The following is a 13,958-nucleotide window of genomic DNA, read 5'->3' on the forward strand; positions in this document are numbered from 1 at the left end:
AGTGGTTAGATTTCTTCAAGGAGTTATATCAAATTCTTTCTTAAAAATAAAAAAGAAGGATTTTTCTGTGAAAATGTACATTTGTGAATGCAAAATTTGGCAAGAAAAGACTAAATGGTTATGTTTGAAGCATTTTTTACAGTCTATGGTTTGAAGCTGTGTTTGTGTGACGTACAGCGCCCTCTAGCGTCAGCACGCGCTTGATGCGTCAGGAAGTGACGTTAAAGTGAACGCGCACGTGTGCAGGACACAGCATGTTTCTGCAGCACATGTTTGTGTTTATGTGACTGTATAACGGAGAAGCCGATCTAAAACACTCGAGCAGGAGCAGGTCATGACGGCTGAACAGGAGCGGTACCCGCCGCCGAGCTTCAGCGGAGCATCAGAGGCTTCAGTTTCACCGGGGGATCCGTGGACCGGCCGCCGGTTCGAGGCGAGCAGAGACTGGAGCTGGAGCTGGACTCAACCCGAGCCCGCCGGACCCTGGAGCCCGAGCCCCGGGCAGTGGAACCAGCAGCCGCGCGGTCACGGACAGCAGCAGTACAGAGGTAACGCATTCAGTTAGAGTATTAAAGTGTCGTTAACGCGTTCAGATGATATAGTATTACAGTGTCGGTAACGCGTTCAGATGATAGAGTATTACAGTGTCGGTAACGCGTTCAGATGATATAGTATTAAAGTGTCGGTAACGCGTTCAGATGATAGAGTATTACAGTGTCGGTAACGCGTTCAGATGATATAGTATTAAAGTGTCGGTAACGCGTTCAGATGATATAGTATTAAAGTGTCGGTAACGCGTTCAGAGAGTATTAAAGGTAACACGTTCAGATGATATAGTATTAAAGTGTCGGTAACGCGTTTAGATGATAGAGTATTAAAGTGTTGGTAACGCGTTCAGATGATATAGTATTAAAGTGTCGGTAACGCGTTCAGATGATATATTATTAAAGTGTCGGTAACGCGTTCAGATGATATAGTATTAAAGTGTCGGTAACACGTTCAGATGATATAGTATTAAAGTGTCGGTAACGCGTTCAGATGATATATTATTAAAGTGTCGGTAACACGTTCAGATGATATAGTATTAAAGTGTCGGTAACGCGTTCAGATGATATATTATTAAAGTGTCGGTAACGCGTTCAGAGAGTATTAAAGGTAACACGTTCAGATGATATAGTATTAAAGTGTCGGTAACGCGTTTAGATGATAGAGTATTAAAGTGTTGGTAACGCGTTCAGATGATATAGTATTAAAGTGTCGGTAACGCGTTCAGATGATATAGTATTAAAGTGTCGGTAAAGCGTTCAGATGATAGAGTATTAAAGTGTCGGTAACGCGTTCAGATGATAGAGTATTAAAGTGTCGGTAACGCGTTCAGAGAGTATTAAAGGTAACGCGTTCAGATGATATAGTATTAAAGTGTCGGTAACGCGTTCAGATGATATATTATTAAAGTGTCGGTAACGCGTTCAGAGAGTATTAAAGGTAACACGTTCAGATGATATAGTATTAAAGTGTCGGTAACGCGTTCAGATATAGTATTAAAGTGTCGGTAACGCGTTCAGATATAGTATTAAAGTGTCGGTAACGCGTTCAGATGATAGAGTATTAAAGTGTTGGTAACGCGTTCAGATGATATAGTATTAAAGTGTCGGTAACGCGTTCAGATGATAGAGTATTAAAGTGTCGGTAACGCGTTCAGATGATATAGTATTAAAGTGTCGGTAACGCGTTCAGGTAGAGTATTAAAGTGTCGGTAACGAGTTCAGTTGATAGAGTATTAGGCCTACAGTGTCGGTAACGCGTTCAGAGAGTATTAAAGGTAACGCGTTCAGATGATATAGTATTAAAGTGTCGGTAACGCGTTCAGATGATATAGTATTAAAGTGTCGGTAACGCGTTCAGATGATAGAGTATTAAAGTGTCGGTAACGCGTTCAGATGATAGAGTATTAAAGTGTCGGTAACGCGTTCAGATGATATAGTATTAAAGTGTCGGTAACGCGTTCAGATGATATATTATTAAAGTGTCGGTAACGCGTTCAGAGAGTATTAAAGGTAACGCGTTCAGATGATATAGTATTACAGTGTCGGTAACGCATTCAGATAGAGTATTAAAGTGTCGGTAATGCGTTGAGATGATATAGTATTAAAGTGTCGGTAACGCATTCAGATAGAGTATTAAAGTGTCGGTAACGCGTTCAGATAGAGTATTAAAGTGTCGGTAACGCGTTCAGATGATAGAGTATTAAAGTGTTGGTAACGCGTTCAGATGATATAGTATTAAAGTGTCGGTAACGCGTTCAGATGATATAGTATTAAAGTGTCGGTAAAGCGTTCAGATGATAGAGTATTAAAGTGTCGGTAACGCGTTCAGATGATAGAGTATTAAAGTGTCGGTAACGCGTTCAGAGAGTATTAAAGGTAACGCGTTCAGATGATATAGTATTAAAGTGTCGGTAACGCGTTCAGATGATATATTATTAAAGTGTCGGTAACGCGTTCAGAGAGTATTAAAGGTAACACGTTCAGATGATATAGTATTAAAGTGTCGGTAACGCGTTCAGATATAGTATTAAAGTGTCGGTAACGCGTTCAGATGATAGAGTATTAAAGTGTTGGTAACGCGTTCAGATGATATAGTATTAAAGTGTCGGTAACGCGTTCAGATGATAGAGTATTAAAGTGTCGGTAACGCGTTCAGATGATATAGTATTAAAGTGTCGGTAACGCGTTCAGGTAGAGTATTAAAGTGTCGGTAACGAGTTCAGATGATAGAGTATTAGGCCTACAGTGTCGGTAACGCGTTCAGAGAGTATTAAAGGTAACGCGTTCAGATGATATAGTATTAAAGTGTCGGTAACGCGTTCAGATGATATAGTATTAAAGTGTCGGTAACGCGTTCAGATGATATATTATTAAAGTGTCGGTAACGCGTTCAGAGAGTATTAAAGGTAACGCGTTCAGATGATATAGTATTACAGTGTCGGTAACGCATTCAGATAGAGTATTAAAGTGTCGGTAATGCGTTGAGATGATATAGTATTAAAGTGTCGGTAACGCATTCAGATAGAGTATTAAAGTGTCGGTAACGCGTTCAGATAGAGTATTAAAGTGTCGGTAACGCGTTCAGATGATATAGTATTAAAGTGTCGGTAACGCGTTCAGATGATATAGTATTAAAGTGTCGGTAACGCGTTCAGATGATAGAGTATTAAAGTGTCGGTAACGCGTTCAGATGATATAGTATTAAAGTGTCGGTAACGCGTTCAGATGATATAGTATTAAAGGTAACGCGTTCAGAGAGTATTAAAGGTAACGCGTTCAGATGATATAGTATTAAAGTGTCGGTAACGCGTTCAGAGAGTATTAAAGGTAACGCGTTCAGATGATATAGTATTAAAGTGTCGGTAACACGTTCAGAGAGTATTAAAGGTAACGCGTTCAGATGATATAGTATTAAAGTGTCGGTAACGCGTTCAGAGAGTATTAAAGGTAACGCGTTCAGATGATAGAGTATTAAAGTGTCGGTAACGCGTTCAGATGATATAGTATTAAAGTGTCGGTAACGCGTTCAGATGATAGAGTATTAAAGTGTCGGTAACGCGTTCAGATGATATAGTATTACAGTGTCGGTAACGCGTTCAGATGATATAGTATTAAAGTGTCGGTAACGCGTTCAGATGATAGAGTATTACAGTGTCGGTAACGCGTTCAGATGATATAGTATTAAAGTGTCGGTAACGCATTCAGATGATAGAGTATTACAGTGTCGGTAACGCGTTCAGATGATATAGTATTAAAGTGTCGGTAACGCGTTCAGATGATATAGTATTAAAGTGTCGGTAACGCGTTCAGATGATATAGTATTAAAGTGTCGGTAACGCGTTCAGATGATAGAGTATTAAAGTGTCGGTAACGCGTTCAGATGATAGTGTTAAAGAGTCGGTAACGCGTTCAGATGATATAGTATTAAAGTGTCGGTAACGCGTTCAGATGATAGAGTATTACAGTGTCGGTAACGCGTTCAGATGATAGAGTATTACAGTGTCGGTAACGCGTTCAGATGATAGAGTATTACAGTGTCGGTAACGCGTTCAGATGATAGAGTATTACAGTGTCGGTAACGCGTTCAGATGATAGAGTATTAAAGTGTCGGTAACGCGTTCAGATGATAGAGGTTCAGATGATAGAGTATTACAGTGTCGGTAACGCGTTCAGATGATAGAGTATTACAGTGTCGGTAACGCGTTCAGAGAGTATTAAAGGTAACGCGTTCAGATGATATAGTATTAAAGTGTCGGTAACACGTTCAGAGAGTATTAAAGGTAACGCGTTCAGATGATATAGTATTAAAGTGTCGGTAACGCGTTCAGAGAGTATTAAAGTGTTGGTAACGCGTTCAGATGATATAGTATTACAGTGTCGGTAACGCGTTCAGATGATATAGTATTACAGTGTCGGTAACGCGTTCAGATGATATAGTATTACAGTGTCGGTAACGCGTTCAGATGATATAGTATTACAGTGTCGGTAACGCGTTCAGATGATAGAGTATTAAAGTGTCGGTAACGCGTTCAGATGATATAGTATTAAAGTGTCGGTAACGCGTTCAGATGATAGAGTATTAAAGTGTCGGTAACGCGTTCAGATGATATAGTATTACAGTGTCGGTAACGCGTTCAGATGATATAGTATTAAAGTGTCGGTAACGCGTTCAGATGATAGTGTTAAAGAGTCGGTAACGCGTTCAGATGATATAGTATTAAAGTGTCGGTAACGCGTTCAGATGATAGAGTATTACAGTGTCGGTAACGCGTTCAGATGATAGAGTATTACAGTGTCGGTAACGCGTTCAGATGATAGAGTATTACAGTGTCGGTAACGCGTTCAGATGATAGAGTATTAAAGTGTCGGTAACGCGTTCAGATGATAGAGGTTCAGATGATAGAGTATTAAAGTGTCGGTAACGCGTTCAGATGATAGAGTATTACAGTGTCGGTAACGCGTTCACAGTACCTTCTGTAAGGAGGATCACTGTATACCCGGTTAACAGTTTAGTTAGTGTCATTTACCCGGTTTAGTGAGTTTGGACGTGTGTCTAGTGCGCTATTGATAGAGCTGTTCGTATGAAACGCTTAGGCCTAGTTCCCCATCAGGTCTCGGTTTGACCTTCTTTTTTTCTTCTCTTTTTAATTTTTTTTTTATTGCAGAGAACGTGAACACACAAAAGAATAAGCATACATCACATAATATCATCCACAACAATAATAAAGGCGACAACAGCAAAAAAGAGAAATAAAAATAAATACAAAAGAAAGAGTAAAAAAGAGAGAGAGGACCATTACATCACATAATAATGTTCGCATGAAGAAATCAAAGGCAGAGCAAATCCCAACAGTCCTTATAACTTTCTTATTTAAATAATAAATTAAATGAATAACAAAACAGATATTTTGGTTTGTGGGTCTGAGTCAAAATACCCAGATATAATGTTTCTCATATGTTCGGTTTGACCTCATGCACTGTCCATCAGGTCCTTATCATCAGCGAGGTGTCTGGTGGGGTTCAGGGCAGCACCAGAGGGGTAAAAAGGTAATAAAAATATGATTTTAATATAGTATTAGTGCTTATGTCCAGTCAGATATGACTGTTTTGCTCGTTTCTTTGAGCAGAAGCAGCAGAAAGAGCCGGAGTTCAGTCATTTCTGTGACACGTGTGATCGAGGCTTCAAAACGCAAGGCAAATATGATGAGCACATCTCTCAGCACGTGAAGGTAATCAGCATCGTGTGTGTGTGTGTGTGTGTGTGTGTGTGTGTGTACCGCAGTGGTTTATGCTGTGATCTTCTGTTTGCAGTGCTCTGTTAAAGACTGTCGCTTCACTGCTCATGAGAAGCTGGTGAAGATCCACTGGAGAAACGTAAGCGTCCGTCCAGAGCAAACTATAACCATAACGTTTTAATAATCACTCTAACTCTTAAGAGAATACAGTTAGAGCAACTATAACCATATTGTTACAATTACTTTCCAGCTGATGTATGATAAATACTAGAGCTGGGCAACGATTAATCACATCCAAAATAAGTGTGTGTTTACATAATATGTGCGTGTACTGTGTATAATTATTTTGCATATATAAACACACACATGCATGTATATATTTAAGATACATGTGCATGTATATACTGTATATATATTTATACATAATTTATATTATATATATATATATATATATATATATATATATATATATATATATATATATATATTTTATATATAAATAACCCATTTTTCTTAAATGTATGCATGTGTGTGTATATGTATGTGTATATATAATATATATATATATATTATATATATATATATATATATATATATATATATAATATGTAGGCTACAAAATAATTAAACCCAGTACACACACATATTATGTAAACACAAACTTTTATTTTGGATGCGATTAATCGTTGCCCAGCCCTAAAAAAACAAACATTGACAGCCAATCAGAGTCCATCCTGCTTTAAAGAGCTCAAACATTTAAAGAGAAAGAGGACAAACCTGATGATAAGCAGAATGATAGCGTGTGTCGGTGTGGACACTAGTGTAGTTCTGGGTCTTAAATGTTTAGACCTGAGCGCTGACGCTGATGTTCTCCGGCAGAATCATGCGCCGGGAGCCAAGCGGATCCGCCTGGACTCGGCAGAGGACATCGCCAAGTGGAGAGAAGAGAGACGCCGGTGAGACACACGTTTACAGTCACAATCAGCTTTATTTATAACTCTGATCGTCTCAAAGCAGCTTCAGTTATAAACAGGGGAATAACAGGTTGTTTCTTAGATATGAACTTGCCATTCTGACTTTATATTTGCGAGTTAATGACCAATTCATATGTTTTTTTCTTAGAGTTGTGTGATATAAACTCAAATAAAAACGGTAATTGCGACTTTTTATCTCTGATTTCTGACTTAATAACTTGCCATTGCAATTGTAACTGTTTCTTGTAATTCAGATTTTAGAATTGAATTGCAACCAAAAAAAGTCAGAATTGTGTGAGAAAGTCACAATTATCTTTTATTTCGTGGTGGAAACAAGATTCCATACTAAGGTGACGGTGGCAAATGTCTGGAAACTGTAACTAGATAAAAAGAAACTTTGAAGTTGGCTTGAGAAAGTTTAAAAGTTTGGATGTTTTGAAGCCAATACTTTCTGAAAAACGGATGAATATGGTATTTTTGTATGTTGTTAGCACGTTTCTAACACGAATTAGCACATTGCTAACATGTTGCTAGCATGTTTTAGCGCATTGTTAACATTATTTACCATGTTACTGTTATGATTTAGCATGTTATCCGTATTAAGCATGTTGTTAGCATGATTAAGCACATTGCTCACTTGATTTAACATGTTGTTAGCATGATTTAACACCTTGCTAGCATGATTTAGCACCTTGTTAACATGATTTTGCATGTTGCTAACATACGCTTGAAGAGGTGTAAATTCCAGGGGTCAGAAAGCAAAAGTCCTGCCATATGTTTATTACACCCATGAATATAACACGTTGTTAGCGTGTTGCTAGCACGATTAGCATGACTGCGTATGCTGCTGGATTAAACACTCCTCATGTGCGCAGACACTATCCGACGCTGAGGAACCTGGAGAAGAAGCAGAAGCTGGTGGAGGTGAAGGAGCAGCGAGGAGACGTGCTGGAGACGCCGCAGTTCGGGTGCGTTCCTGACCGTCGCTGCGAGTGATTGACACATGATCTGTGTGATTGACAGATGATCTGAGTGATTGACACGTGATGTGTGTGCAGGCGCATGAGGAGCCGTGGCGGATCGAGTCAGAAGCGGCCGACGCAGGAGCGAGACCCGCTAGCAGTGCTAGCCGACAGTGAGCCCGGTCAGAAACATCAGAGATTCACTCATCTCCTCATGTGTTGTTGACACCATAGACTGTAAAATAACATGTGCATAGTGTGCGTGACGTCACCCGTAGTGTTTCTGAAGAGCGTTTTTGAAGCCTAAAGTGGGCGGAGCTGGCCGTCGCCATCTTGGCAGCGTCACTCCCGGATAAACGAAAATGTGCAGCGAGGCGGATTAGCTGAGGTGACGTGACGCTAACATTAGCAGACAAACGTTAGCAGACAAACGCTAGTAGTGACAGCAGGGGCAATCCACCTGTCACTCAAGTGGCCACGCCCTTAATTATGCAGAACTTTAAGGTTTAATATAATGTGTTTCAGTTTCACAGTCGTCATGAAGGGCAACATTAGCGATATAGACCAAAGCCACTTTTTGCTCCAGTTTTTCTGCTGTAAAGTTGGCCATTTTAACATGCGGGTCTATGGGATTGAGTCTCTTCTGCAGCCGGTCTCTAGTGGCCAGTGGATGAACTGCAGTTTAATCAAAGCTTAAACTACGCCCTGAAAGTCATCTTTTTGTGAAGAATAAGTAGATGCGTTTGAGTGTGTATCAGAAGAGTAGACGAGCTTTAGGAAACACTATCACATCATACAGTTGCGTGTTTAACAGTTGCTCTGTCACAGTAAACTGACCTGTCAATCATCTCATCACAGTAAACTGACCTGTCAATCATCTCATCACAGTAAACTGACCTGTCAATCATCTCATCACAGTAAACTGACCTGTCAATCATCTCATCACAGTAGACTGACCTGTCAATCATCTCATCACAGTAGACTGACCTGTCAATCATCTCATCACAGTAAACTGACCTGTCAATCATCTCATCACAGTAAACTGACCTGTCAATCATCTCATCACAGTAGACTGACCTGTCAATCATCTCATCACAGTAAACTGACCTGTCAATCATCTCATCACAGTAAACTGACCTGTCAATCATCTCATCACAGTAAACTGACCTGTCAATCATCTCATCTCATCACAGTAAACTGACCTGTCAATCATCTCATCACAGTAAACTGACCTGTCAATCATCTTATCGCGGGGAGAGACTGGAAGGTTCTGCTTGGTTTCGCTCAGGATAATCAACCGTCTTGTTCTTTCAGAGTCGGATAAGGACGAGCCGCAGACGGGACTCACCATCGCCCCCCGGTGCGTGACCTCTGCCCTCGGGTCACTGATGTCCAGCTACGGGGACGCCATGACCAGCAGTGACAGCGACGGAGAACCAGACGGTATAACATCGGTTCATCTACAGTAGTTAACTAATTATAAAACGCTTCAGTCTCTCTAAGCCCCGCCTCTCTGAGAGCTGCTCTGCTGTGATTGGTCAGAAAGCAAACGCTCATTATCATATCTGAATCTCAGCTCTTGATCACAGTGATACGAACAGTAACGATGGCGTGGGTTTTACCGTATCAATCTCAGAAAACAGCGTCTTCTCCACATGAACAACACGAACCAAACTCTCCCGGTCTCAGATACACTACAGTGTTTGAGGGCGGGGCTAAGAGACGCTGCTCAGCCACAGGCTGGCATTATGCAAATTAGGTACAAACCTACGCAGAGACTGAATTACTGACGACTCGTTTCAGCTCAGAATCACTTCTTTTAGGAGACAAAAACGATTAATCTGCACTTTGAAACTTTACAGACCTTTTACAGTCACAAACAGCTAAAAATGTGATGTTTTCCAGTGTTGTTGTATTTTCCTAGTGCTGCCCGTCATCAGACATCTGAACTCTTGTGTTGTGTGACTCTCAGACGCTGCTGTGATGAGAGCGGCTCTGGCTGTACAGGAGAACAAGACGTTACTGGCTGATGATGCGCTTCCTGTCCAGAGGAACACAGAGAAACACACAGACAGACCACAGCAATCCCATCATGCCCCACAGCAATCCCATCATGCCCCACAGCAATCCCATCGTGCCCCACAGCAATCCCATCATGCCCCACAGCAATCCCATCGTTCCCCACAGCAATCCCATCGTGCCCCACAGCAATCCCATTATGCCCCACAGCAATCCCATCGTTCCCCACAGCAATCCCATCGTTCCCCACAGCAATCCCATCATGCCCCACAGCAATCCCATCGTGCCCCACAGCAATCCCATCATGCCCCACAGCAATCCCATCGTTCCCCACAGCAATCCCATCGTTCCCCACAGCAATCCCATCGTGCCCCACAGCAATCCCATTATGCACCAGCCGGCAGAGGGAGAGGCAGAGGAAGAGGCAGAGGAAGAGGAAGAGGTCGAGGTACCTCTGCTGAACCACAGCGACAGCGAGCGACACTTCTGGAGATGGTGAGTGACACACACACTTTAATCCAGATTCGCAAAAAAAATAGTGACCCGAAGCCATACAATTTTTATTTATTTATTTACCTTTAAATGACTAGATTTGATCAATAATTATTAAATAAATAGTAATTTAAGCACATTCCTCACATTCTTAAATTCAAAATAACTCACAATTTCATGCATAACTCTTTTAATTCAGCTCTAAATATCTTACATTGAGTGTCTCTGCCGACCTCTTGTGGAGAAATAATAATATAAGATGATATTTGATGACTCTAGATGGCCTTATATCCATAGATATCATATATAAAGGCTAGATGTCTCGTGCGCGCTGCTGGCCAATGTAGGTCGACGTCCGCACGTGGCGGCCATCTTGCGACAGTGCGCTCGCTCACTGTTTAATGGTGCAAATACTTTAAAATAACCATAACTTGCTCAATTTTCTACCGATTTTCAAACGGTTTGGTTTGTTATAAACGTCAGAGATGTAGTTATGAGACTACATTCATACACTGCATACATATGAAAAATTATAACATACATGTTCAAGCATTCGGAATTATAGCCACGTTAATAACGTTTGTAAGAAACCAAACCGTTTGTAAATCCGTCAATATTTCAGCGAGATATGAGGATTTGTGTGCATGCTGATCATTCACCTTAATGCACAGAGCACTGTGACAAGATGGCCGAACGGTGATGCCGGAAGTGACTGCGCCATAAGACATCTAGCGTTTATATATGATATCTATGGTTATATCTCTATATGGAGTAAATGAGCTGTTCCTCTGGGTCCTAAAGCCAGTTGCTCTTCAGTGTGCATCAGATACACATGTAGACGACATTATAAAATAAATTTTTTTGGTAAAGTTTTAGCATTTTTAGTTAGAATTTTGAGCAGTTTTAGGTTTTTCTGAAGGTGTACTGAAGCATTCCTCACATTCCCTTCATTCCTAATGGGGTCAGATTAACCTGAGAGGGAAAGATTTGTTACTTTTTTCGATTTTAACCACAAAACTCCTCGAATCCATTACATTTTTTTGTGTGTGTATTCGTGGTTCAAGTGCGACAAAAGTTCCTCTGATGAACACTCAATTTCTTTTTTTAATTCACAAATATTTTCTGGGTCAGGATGACCCGAAGGAAGGATGAGGTGTGTTTTAAACCACATTAGAGTTTTTCTGTCTGGTTTCTGACGTTAATCTTCTGAATGCCTGTGTTTGTCGCGCAGCTTCTGGCTCCTGACATCCGTCACGAGAGGAACGTCGTTCTGCAGTGTGTTCGCTACGTCGTCCGCAACGGGTTCTTCGGTCTGGCTGGGAAAAACCGCCATGAAATCAAAGTGTGTGTGAGCGATACCCTCGGTGACGCGTCAGATGACGTCACTGGAGATGGAGGAGGACTCCGCTCAGAAACCCTGGGATGTGTGGATGAGAGTCCGGTCAGAGCGAGTGTGTTCCAGCAACTGTTCGCTCAGGGTTTGGTGTGTGATGATCCAGAGCAGACGTGATGATCCAGACTCAACACACACACACTGGGATCAGAACACGCCAATCTCACCAGGTCATGTGACGAACACGTGATCGATGGGGAAAGACACTGAAGTGCTTGAAGCTTGAGATGAATCTGCTCAGATTCAGTCAAAGACAATCCGAAGCTGATCCCTATGGAAGCTTGTTTCCGCAACGGAATAAAAAATAGCTCACAATTCAGATTTTTTTTTTTTAAGAATCGAGTCAGAACTGAGAGAAGAATATTCATTGTAAGATATAAACTCGTAATTCTGACTTTTTTTTTAAATTATGAGATACAATCTCAGAACTGCGAGTTATAAAGTCTAAATTGTGAGATGATAACTGACGATTGCAGTGAAAAAAGTTACGAATTGACATTATAACTCAATTCTGGGTTTATATGTCAGAATTGCGAGTCATAAACATGGAATTGCAAGATATAAACTTTTTATCTCCACAATTCAGAATTTTTCTCGCAATCGCAACTTTTTTTCTCACAATTTGTTTTGCAACTGCAGCTCTTTAACTACCAATTCCATCTTTGAAACTTGCAGCTGAGAGTTTATAGCTCACAGTTCTGACTTAAAAAATATCTGAATTATGAGTCACGAGTTGTGAGATAAAAACTGGATATTCTGACTTTTTTTTTTTTTTCGTAACTCCATTCATAATATCTTTAACCTTTTTTTCACAATTATGACACTTTATCTGAATTGCGAGGAAAAAGTTGCAATGACCTTTTAAAAAAAAAAAAGTATGTCAGAAACAAACTTCCATAGATTATTTTTTTATTTTTATTTACTAATCATACGTTTGTTCTTTCAAAAGAAAAGACAACAATACAAATGAATTTGATCTGTGTAACATTTCCAGTAGTTTTCTGCACTGTAAAGCAGGTCAATAAAGGAAGTGCTTGGACGTGTGTGTGTGTGTGTGTGTGTGTTTCAGTGTCTAACACTTGATGGCTGCTCTGTCGAGTCTTCGTCGTCGGTTAGGAACATGGGTGTGTGTGTGTGTGTGTGTGTGCTCTTTGATACCAATCTTTCATTTGAAAGTCACGTCTAGTATCTGTAAAACCGCATTTTTCCATCTTAAAAATATATCTAAATTACGCCATATGCTCTCATTGACAAATGCAGAACAGTTAGTCCATGCGTTCATGACCTCAAGGCTAGATTATTGTAATGCTCTACTGGGTGGTTGCCCTGCACGCTTAATAAACAAACTACAGCCGGTTCAAAACGCAGCAGCTCGAGTTCTTACCAGAACCAGGAAGTATGACCATATTAGCCCGGTTCTGTCAACACTGCACTGGCTCCCTATTAAACATCGTATAACTTTTAAAATATTGCTGATTACTTACAAAGCACTGAATGGGTTAGCTCTGCAGTGCTTGAGCGAGCTCTTAACGCATTATAGTCCTTCACGTCTATTGCGATCTCAAAACTCCGGCCAGTTGATAATACCTAGAATATCTAAATTGACTGCTGGCGGGACATCCTTCTCCTATTTAGCACCAAAAGTTTGGAAAAGTCTTCCTGACATTGTCCGGGAAGCAGACACACTGTCAGTTCATATCTAGTCTAAAAACACATCTCTTTGGCCTAGCATACACATAACACATTATACATTCCTACTATTCAAATGAGTTAAATGATTGTTAGGCTGCATAAAGGTGTTGTCAAGCGCTGTACAAGTAAAGGTGATTGATTGGACTTGACATGATCCTGATCTGCAGATGTTCATGTGTCACATCCATCGAGGGTGGAGAAGCTGAAGTTCAGTTCATCTTTATTCATTTCCCGAAGGCAATCTGGTTGCAGCATGCAAGCATACACATAAGACAAAGTCACACACACATACAACAAAAATAATAATAATATATATTCAAAAAATGCATTTACCTTGAGTTTAAAACTTGACAGCTGAGGGGATAAATGAAGTGAGTTGTGCACCGGCTGCCAGAAGCGAGGAGAGGAACTCATACACTGGGTGGGAATCATCAGACAATGTGCTCCGGCTCTTCCCAAAACCTGTCTGAGAGATAACTGGGCCATAGTCATCGGCTTCCTCAATGTTTTATCCACATTAAATGATCTTAGTTTCCGCAAATCTTTGCTGCCCCCTCTTACATAGAGCATCAGTGTTTCGTCTTCAACACGCCACATAAATCAGAGCACACTCAGTCTCAAAGCTCCTATCATAACCATAGATC

General features: G+C 40.6%; 1 protein-coding gene across 1 annotated transcript; it reads left to right on the forward strand.

Annotated features, from left to right (window-relative positions):
* The first annotated feature begins 217 nt into the window (after positions 1-217).
* On the forward strand, positions 218-12,661 carry nufip1 (nuclear FMR1 interacting protein 1). The gene is made up of 10 exons (XM_084426634.1): positions 218-548; positions 5,536-5,594; positions 5,675-5,776; positions 5,859-5,921; positions 6,662-6,738; positions 7,632-7,724; positions 7,815-7,900; positions 9,033-9,161; positions 9,691-10,232; positions 11,461-12,661. The coding sequence occupies exons 1-10, from the start codon at positions 335-337 to the stop codon at positions 11,737-11,739; spliced, it is 1,644 nt and encodes a 547-aa protein (XP_084282760.1). The 5' UTR covers positions 218-334; the 3' UTR covers positions 11,740-12,661.
* The last annotated feature ends 1,297 nt before the right edge of the window (positions 12,662-13,958 follow it).

The sequence above is a fragment of the Rutilus rutilus genome, assembly GCF_951802725.1.
Source record: "Rutilus rutilus genome assembly, chromosome: 12".
Lineage (NCBI taxonomy): Eukaryota > Metazoa > Chordata > Actinopteri > Cypriniformes > Leuciscidae > Rutilus > Rutilus rutilus.

Excerpts from the sequence above, each read along its gene's own strand:
- nufip1 (XM_084426634.1), top strand. The coding sequence starts at position 335 with ATGACGGCTGAACAGGAGCGGTACCCGCCGCCGAGCTTCAGCGGAGCA. Across the intron at positions 549-5,535 it reads CGGACAGCAGCAGTACAGAG|GTCCTTATCATCAGCGAGGT; the intron begins GTAACGCATTCA and ends ACTGTCCATCAG. Across the intron at positions 7,725-7,814 it reads CTGGAGACGCCGCAGTTCGG|GCGCATGAGGAGCCGTGGCG; the intron begins GTGCGTTCCTGA and ends ATGTGTGTGCAG.